Source organism: Ostrinia furnacalis, unplaced genomic scaffold, assembly GCF_004193835.3.
Source record: "Ostrinia furnacalis isolate ACB-3 unplaced genomic scaffold, ASM419383v2 OfSCF5660, whole genome shotgun sequence".
Lineage (NCBI taxonomy): Eukaryota > Metazoa > Arthropoda > Insecta > Lepidoptera > Crambidae > Ostrinia > Ostrinia furnacalis.
Window position 1 is genome coordinate 135,702 of NW_021135899.1, and position 9,578 is coordinate 145,279.

A 9,578-nucleotide genomic window follows, 5' to 3' on the forward strand; every position below is an offset into this window, starting at 1 on the left:
ACAATTAAGATCCTAGACGTGGATCAATCAAGGTTGTCAATTTCGCCTCGTTACTGGAGACCGCTTTGATAAGACATGCAGATGCGATTCCGGGTGGAGACAGCCCTGGTTTAGTATCAGCACTGCTTGCTAGAGTAAGGGGTGGTGTCTAGTGGGTAGGATTCAATGCGATGCTACTCATTGTTAGAAAATATCTTTCAATCTGCCTTTGTTGTAAGTACTTATTCAAGCTCGGATATACATACAAAATTAAAAGTTGGAACTAAATAAATTACAAATGCCAAAAAGTTTTCCTCAATCCTATAGATTGTAAAAAGTGTAGTCAAAACCATTTTTTGGAGATTATAGGCTGTAGGCGTGTGGCATGTTTCAGAGCTTACAGCTCTAAAAATGCACCTTTTCATACTTCATTTAGGTACTTTGATTCAAGTATGTGATTATTAAAAGAGTATAATCGGATTAAAAACTTCTAAATTAGAAGGAGCCTAATACTTTCCTAACATTGTAAGTTCAACTTAACTTTTAGTAGAGCGAAGTAAACTTAGCAAAGCAAATACACAAGTAATTTACCCAGTAGACGTAGCATCTAATCCTTTGTCTATTACTCTGTTACTACTGATACAATGAACAGAGGTACAGCAGGCTCTCTTTAATAGAAAACATTATGATCCCGCAATCCAAACATACACTATGTTTGGATTGCGGGATCATAATGTTATATGTAGTCTGCTGTAAGTTAGCGCTGGTAGGGCCCAAAAATATAAGGAGAGATCTAAAAAGCTCACTATGGGCTACCATTATTGCTGTATAAAGTGTCCAAGTATTGGTCTAATGGAATAATGATTTGTTTCATGGCGTGGAACAACTCAATAGAGATGTTATCGACATTATTTTTTACAGATTTCGAACTTTTTAAATAGAGAAATGATATTTTTGTTCAACATTGCTCTACCTAATGCTTACGCCGTCTTTTCTTCGAATCACGAAAATCTAACTTTAGATAGCTAATTAATTTTTGAAATGTCTGAAACAGGGTAACGTTTTGGGTAGTGAATTAGTAAATCTACAGGTTAGGGCTTTAACTACTACATTATGTAGTGCATAAGAGCATAATGAACCTTCTACACGAAGATCTGTTATGAACATCAGATCAATTAGGTATGATTCGGTTTAACCGCGCGCCCGTTTGCATATTGCACTGTTTGGGATACATATTAGACAGTCCGCTTGATTACGGCCCGGTCAGTATGAGACTAATTTGAGGAGTGATTCGATTACCCTCACAAAGGTTCAGTCTGGACTAGTTAGGGAGGGTAGATGACCAATTCTACTGTGATTTTCTCTATACTAAACTAAAATTAGATGCGGAAAAGGTAGATCTTAACAAATCGTAATACGAGTAGTGGCTATCTTTCAACAAAATATTCGTTTCAGCCGAAAGACGTCCACTGCTGGACAAAGGCCTCCCCCAAGGCTTTCCACAAAGACCGGTCCTGCGCCGCCCACATCCAGGCTTATGCTTGCTTAGGCAGGATAGGATCTTTATCAGATCGTCGGTCCACCTAGTGGGAGGCCTGCCAAGAGGGAGGTGGGATTTTTTTTTATGATTCACAAAAAGGTTTCGTCGAGCAGTAGAGAGATCGCCTCATTGTGCCGTTTTGAATCTTGTAATTATTTGTTAATTTTCCAATTTTATGTGGTGTTCAATAAAAAGTGATGTTCTATCTAATGTTCTGCTGACGTCACAAATACATCAATCAATGCACGGTTATTTTATAAATATCGGTTTAAAACTGAATATTATCTTGACTCAGCTCCTACGAGTTTGATTACAGCAACAACACCTACTCAGATGATACGTCTCGAAATAAGACCACAGATTTTACAACTGAGTCCCTTCTCCTCCTTAATACCTTATGTAGTTATTAATTCAAGAGTGTTTTAGGCTGAAAAGCACCACCTTACTTTAATAGTAACTATAACGATAACCGGTGTTTCTTGTATGGAGTTTGATAGACCGTTTGTTAAATTTATAGTAAGATGGTGCAATCCATCTTAGGCTGAGTTGCACCGCCTTATTTTAACCGTAACAATGACAATAACCGGTGCTTTTTGTATGGAGTTTTACACACCTTTGACGTTTGTTAAAGTTGTAGTAAGAAAGATGGTGCAATCCATCTTAGACTGAGTAACATCGCATTATTTTAACCGTAACAATAACACTAACCGGTACTTTTTGTATGGTGTTTGACAGACCTTTGACGTTTGTTAAATTTATAGTAAGATGGTTCAATCCAACCTTAACGTTTTTCATCTTTTTCAAATAATAAATTAGAGTCCTAAGAGAGATCCTTGAGAGTCCCTCAAAGATGTAAGTAAGTAGCTTTTTTTGCTGATCAATCGAATGAATAATCAAAAGCTTCTACGTAATTTTCCAAGTAGGAAATAGATATTTTAGTCACAAGACAACAATGGCTACACAATATCCAATTAACCATAATAAATCAACGCAAATCGGTTGAATCCATTAACTGTCTCAGATCATTATCCAAATCAGATCACAATTGCACACAAATTATAATTGGGTATATTGATTCTGTAGGATTAACATTAAGTAGGGTAGGTAGGTACATAATGTAAAGCAGTTGTACAACAAATTACAATCGTGTAATAATATCTGGTATTCCATGGTAATTATGGTGAGATCTTGAAGTGGTTAAACTATGATGTTGAAAGGTAGTTACATAATATAGAAAATAAATATTTGGTTGATAGAGTTAATTAATGCAAGATAATAAGTACTGCTACCACTGATTGAAAGAATTTATTTTAAATAACATCGTTTTATTATAATTTCTATTTGATTATAAAATTACTAGAGTTCATACTTATTCGATATAAAAGATAAACTTTTTCAAATTCCGACCTCCTTACGCAAAACACGGTAAAAGTCAAAACGAAAAAAACGTTTTGCCAAAATGTCATCCAAACTTCAAGCCGTTCAAATTTGTTTTGTCCATATTTTGTGATGATAAGTTAACGTACAGATATTTTTTATATTTGTGTTATTATTTGTAGAAACGCAATGTGTTGTTATTTAGTTGATGTATTTGTAACTTAGGAGAGTAATGAGTAAACCGGACAAAAGGGACTTCGAAGATAGATACTCGGCTTGCTTTGTCGATTTTGGCATGAAAACAAGTAAGTAATTTGGAGTTTTATCATATTCAATTAGGACAGTCTGATTATATTTGCAATGTCATTACACTTCTGATAGTCTGGCGGGTCTGAACCCGCCAAACATTTAGGTATAGGTCACCAGCACATTAGTCTATATATTTTTGTAATAGGATGGCACTAGCTGCAGCTTCTTATAATACTACTACTTTGCCTTCATAATAATATTCTACATGGATGCCTGGTACGATTTGATACATGACAAGGTTATTGTTACCAATTTCCAGTATGCCCAGCAGTGTTTTCTATTGGCTACATATCTGCCGATATGTTATTAAGATTTTTCTAAAACCTTATCACTTGCCATACTGTGTGCTTTGTACTCAAAATTGTACATTAAACGTTAGAAGACTCTTATATTAGCAATAGGAATAAATTGTAAAGACAGTTCATTTGCTCAAACGATTTTAGTTCTCTGTGTTTACAAGAAAATATTTAAGCATCCTTCTGAAAATGTAGAGTTAGCCTTTATACCAACATAACCTTTGATTCTCCCTCTTTCCCATCGGTGGGTGTCCTAATAGGCACCACAGTTAGAACCAACTCCTCCTACCCCAGCAATGGGCGCCCTAATAGGCTGTACGTACATGGCCTAAAACTAGTGAACGCCAGAATTACGTTATTTTGAAAAAGCTGGAAGTTTGTGACAGATAATTATTTTTATTTTATTTTTTTTATTTTTATTTTACAAGGAAAACAATACAGTGTTGAAACTATGTAGACTAACATTTTAGAAAACTTATAACCATTACCATGTTTTCACATTTAGAGCCTGAGTAATGCTTGTTTATCAATAAAAAAATAGAAAAGAAGTTACCAAGCCAGAGTTACCTACTACTAATTAAATTAAAGCTTAATACAAAATAAAAGCCACTTTCAAGAATGCACATCAAACCAGTCTTTGAAGAGATTTCGTTTAACACTATTTATGCTGGAATTGAATAAATCAATATCGGAATCGCCAGCCATAAGGTTAAAGACATTAGCAGCTCGAATAAAAAATGAGTTCTTCCTGTAATTGCTATTACTATGAGGAACAGAAAGAGTAATGGGTCGTCTTAAAGTCCTGCTAGGAGCACGTAGATTTATTAAAGATTTTAGGACAGCTGGCAAAGCTACGATGACCAAAACTTCATGATGCACCAACGTTCTTACCTATTGGGATGAGCGTGCGCTGACAAAATTTAGCTTTTTAATTGTGAAAACGGGCATTAGTCTAACAGTGATTTTCACTATATTTGCCGTCATCTGAACCAACTTAACCTTCATTTTCTCCCCCTTCCCCCCCGTCCTAATAGGCAGTATGGTGGGCACCACAGTGATGTTTATGTCTTGTAGCGGAGTTTGGGGTTAAACCGTATAGGTTTGTTGTCGACACGACAAGAAAAAGAAGTGATGTTTACTACATTTGCGGACACCCAACCCGACTTCATCATCATCATCATTTCAGCCAAGGACGTCCACTGCTGAACATAGGCCTCCCCCAATGCTTTCCATGTTGGTCGATTGGTAGCGGCCTGCGTCCAGCGTTTCCCTGCTATCTTTATGATGTCATCGGTCTACCTTGCGGGTGGACGTCCCACGCTGCGTTTTCCGGTACGCGGTCTTCATTCCAGAACCTTGCTGCCCCATCGGCTGTCAGTTCTGCGTACTATGTGCCCAATCGATCAACATGGAAAGCATTGGGGGAGGCCTGTGTTCAGCAGTGGACGTCCTATGGCTGAAATGATAATGATGATGAATCTTTAGATTTAATGTGCCAATTTAAACTGTATTTTTCTTTCTTTCCCCAGCGATAGGCGTCCTATTAGGCAGCATGGTGGGCAGCTTCTTCATGCGCAGCTACCGGCGGTGGCCAATGTTCGTCGGCGGCGGGCTCGGCTTCGGCATGGCCTACACCAACTGCGAGAACAGTCTGAATAACTTCCTGCTGGCTATGGACCCTAAGGCTTGCATTATCAAGTTAGTATGCTTTTTTAATTAAATTATAGTTCCATTAACCCCTCTTACTAAGCTAAATATGCTTGTGTAAGTGGGTTCACTACTACGAGTATAGTACAGCGGTTACGGAGTTCGAACCTGTATTCTTCGGATTTTGAGTCGGCCAGTCTGACGCCATCACCGTTTGGCTTTTGTCGCTTTTAATTTATTCTGTAATATTTATTACTATGCTTTTAATTCAAACTACAGTATGTAACGATGTCAGGTAAAGGGATCACGTGGGAGATTGTTACGTTTGTAGAAAAGCTCAATACTAGATCCGAATTCTACACTAAGTATAGATTCAAGCCCATGATTGCAATGAGTGTACAGTCTTATTTCAGTATCGTTTGATAATCTATCTATATAAATAAAAATTAATTGCTGTTCGTTAGTGTGATTAAAACTCGAGAACGGCTGGGCCGATTGAGCTGATTTTGGTTTTAAAATGTTTGTCGTAGTCCAGGGTAGGTCTAAACGGTGAGCAAATAAGGAAAAATTGCGATGGCTATTGCCTTTAAGGCGGAACAGAGTTCGCGGGGTCAGCTAGTAGAACATAATTTCTTAAAATATCTCTTGGGTCTTACCTATTATTTGATATAGTTTATTTCTAGTCCTAGCACATAATAGTTAATTAAGAAACCGAATTTATTTAACACTACCAATCAGCTAGTTACTTAAAAACTGTTATAAATTATTCACAAATAAAATTGATTTCAATAATCCAAATGTATGCATTACGACTTTTGCCCTTGAAAAAAAAACATCGGTCCACTATATTAGTATTCGTCTATAAATAAATACCTTTGTCGGCAAACATGTTGCATAAAGGTATTCAAATTACACCGACAGACAACATAAATATGGCTGACAAACTCTACCCCCTGCCACGTCGGCATACTTGAAACGAACAGCAAAAACGGTATTGCCAATTGCAATAAATAAAAACATCCAAATTATCCCAAGATAATGCTTTAAATGCTCCCAAAGTTCCGTATCAAGATATTTCACGCGCGCCATTTAAATTTCAACCGAAAACAATAATGTCTTGTTTGTGCCAAACAACGCCATCTATTGAGCCAAATTAGCGACAGTCTAGCAGCGTCCAGAAGTCCAGACGATGGGTGTAACTAATTACAACAATAAAATACTAAAAGGAACTTTTATGTGAAGGTAGAGTCGCTTTTAAATGTGGGGTTCCGTACTATTTTATAGTAAACACTTTTAGCTGCGCGCCGTTTGACTCTATAAAGATTGAAAAAATTAAGATAACTTCTACTAAAAACCGGAATTAGAACCAAATATTTCTATTTCTCTGATTCTCAAACCATTTCTATTCAAACTTAGTCGTCAGCTATTTAAAACGCCAAAGGACAGACAAAGCTACTTTCGCATTTATCAGTAAGAATATTTATTTATTGCATTTATTGCATTCGTCACAAAATACACTCCGTGCCTTTCATAATACATATTTTATGTCGTTTAACCACTTAAAGGAAAACCTTAATTTCTGTTTCTCGACGATGGCCATTTATTTATCCTAATAATGCCTAGTCCATTTACTCTTATCTTATATGTATGTAAAGATTACTATAATTATAATTCTGTCAGTAGCACACTTATTCAACGCGTTTGAATGAATGAAAGAAAAGTTTATTACAAAACATTTAACTTCCGTCTCAAACCTAACATTTGCGAAGCTTTACAGCTTCCAACGGGACCCTAAAAAGCTCATTTGGACAAGAAAGAGTCGCGGTCACTTTGTACGATTGTAAATAACGGATAGAGACGCACTGCAAAGTGCAAATGAGTTGTAATAAATATTGCTCATTGTTGCTCTGTAGGGCTGCTGAGCTTTTGAAAGCTTTGTTGCATAATGTTTTGGGAGCGCTTTAAAAATTGGAGTTTTTGTAAAAAATGTTTCGGGAGACGTTTTTGGTTTTAAAACTTTCTCTCAATCTTCTTTGACATCAATAAACGATTATAATTTTTAAACTTAGTTGTCCAATTGTTATAAGATAGATAAGAGAACTTTACTAAAAGTTTGAAGAAGCCTTGATATTTTATAATTATGTACTTTGTAATAGGTAAAAAATTTCTGGTGTTAAAGTAGAACGCATTCAAATACTTTGTTTGGTTACAAATAGGGTAAAAATAGACATAATGGCAACCAAGTATCATTTTATAATGTTTATTTTTATTTAATGAAAAAAACTCAATAAAATACGTAATTATGACCACTGAACAGTATCCATTACCGTTTTTAAAGCCGTTCTTTTGTAATTACCACCTTTTGTCTCTTTTGTAACTACTCCCAATTAAAACTTCGAAACCGTGACAGCCCTTACAAATAAATCTTTGGAAAGACAACCCTACTGTCCATTTTGTGCCATTCGGGCTTCGACCACAGCGGGGCACTTCCTTAGTCGGGTCAGTTGTCCTATCTTCGGCCATTGTAGAGTTTTATAGTTTGTGCCTCTGTGTTTAGATTTGGCACCGCCTCCCTTTCTTTATTATAAAATCACTTTGCTGTTTTGCAAACGTCCCGCCTAGTATTTGCCACCCACCGAGGTTTTGTGGTGTTTTCTTTTTAAACGGATGTTTTGTGTGTTATTTCTGGGTGTTAAGGTTCAGTGTCGGTTTGTATTGGGATGTTTTTATCACAATAAAAGTGAATATAGTAGGTCCACTTTTTCTAGCTACAAAGGTAATCGTCTAAAAACTCCTTTTAAAGGCCTGTTTGCAGGAATAAAATTACGTTTATGACCTTTATGACATAAAATGAGATTTGGAAAGTTCAGAAATAGCCTTGATAAAGATATTGTAAATATTTTTTATTATTATTCAACAAGATAAAACTTCCAGATTACTATAGTTCCAAAATACTGAACTGTCCTATCCATGACATTGACAGTGGGGCGCCACCGTCAATACCAGATCGCTGGTTCCGATTTTTGCCATGTTTGGAAACCATATAGTTGAACGATGTTAGTTCCCCCCTGTCATTGAGTTTGGTGGGACAGTTCAGCGTGGGTCATCTATAGTTAATTATCAAATTTTCCACAGCCATATTATTGAATAAACTAGGTATGAAATATGGGTAACCTGAACTTTCAAGCATATTACTGAAACACAATGAAGACTCTTTTCAAAGATAGCTTTTTTCAGACATTTTTTACATCTCTGAATTAAATCTTTCAAGGTAGGATTACTGTGTGTAAGTTTATTATATTGTTATTTTGCCGGTCTGCAAATTGTCGCTTGTTCGAACGTTTCAATCGGTCTGACTCACCGCCGGTAACTTTGAAGTTGTATTTCTATGGCTTTTTTTCAATCCGTCAATTACACCGGACCACGGCCATTTAAACCTGGCTGTGATGGGAAGACAATAGACCCAGGGGCAAACCGTTGATTGTAGACGAAATTGGCCCCGTAGACTGCTTTGTAAGGTTTTTTACGGTTTTATTTGATACGCAGTTATACTTTTTTGGCGTCAGTTGCAAAACGCATTGTTGGCTTTGCGGGTTGGATGTCCAATGTATTATTTTGCTTTTTATGTGATTTTAAAATGGTTCAATAATACACTCTTTTGTCTCAGACTTTGTGAAACGACACTCTATAAGTCTCAGAAATTAAGACTTTTAAAAAATTGGTTAATTTTTTTACATTACCAACCAGATTAAATCTACGCTTAAGTTTAAAGATAATTTGAGCATAATTTCAAAATAGGTTTAATAAACTTGTATGTAGTCGGCAGCACTATACAAACTTTTAGCAAAACTCTTTACCTACGAGGTTCATGTCTCCATTAGATATCAAAAATCAAAACTCTTCCATAGTATCTTCACATGTCCCACATGTCTTCACATTTCCTACCGTCACAAATATTAATGCTAATAGTTTTATTTAAAACCTTTTTTGTTTTATTTCAGGAAGCAGCCGTGATGTCTTTTAAGTTTAAGGCGTCGGTCAAGCATGAAATTGTTCCTGTAAAAACTGTAATCTTAATAGTTTTAAATATAAAATAATATTTCTGTAAAATGGACCTGAACACTTTTATTATAACAACATTAATGTTTTCATAAAAATCGCAATAAATTAAAAAACTAAATCCGTAACCGAATTTTAAATACTTTCATTTACTGTTTTGAAAGCAACCTAGCTACTTCTTCTTACTATAATAATACTTAACAAGAGTTCATTGAATCTACCAATTTCCAGTTACACTAGAAACACAGCATAGGTATACATAGCTTGCTTTCTCACATAATAATTATTCCTGCTAGGAATCCAACCCAGAACTTCTACTTAAATGTAGAGAGCCAAACTGACCAGTCTGGCAATAAAGTAATAATTAGTAT

General features: G+C 35.8%; 1 protein-coding gene across 1 annotated transcript; it reads left to right on the forward strand.

The window, feature by feature from the left end:
- The first annotated feature begins 2,991 nt into the window (after nucleotides 1-2,991).
- Nucleotides 2,992-9,339, forward strand: LOC114361375 (MICOS complex subunit Mic10). The gene is made up of 3 exons (XM_028316368.1): nucleotides 2,992-3,201; nucleotides 5,031-5,199; nucleotides 9,150-9,339. Exons 1-3 carry the CDS (start codon nucleotides 3,129-3,131, stop codon nucleotides 9,160-9,162), a joined length of 255 nt encoding a protein of 84 aa, XP_028172169.1. The 5' UTR covers nucleotides 2,992-3,128; the 3' UTR covers nucleotides 9,163-9,339.
- Nucleotides 9,340-9,578: the final 239 nt, after the last annotated feature.

Excerpts from the sequence above, each read along its gene's own strand:
- LOC114361375 (XM_028316368.1), top strand. The coding sequence starts at position 3,129 with ATGAGTAAACCGGACAAAAGGGACTTCGAAGATAGATACTCGGCTTGC. Across the intron at positions 3,202-5,030 it reads CGATTTTGGCATGAAAACAA|CGATAGGCGTCCTATTAGGC; the intron begins GTAAGTAATTTG and ends TTCTTTCCCCAG.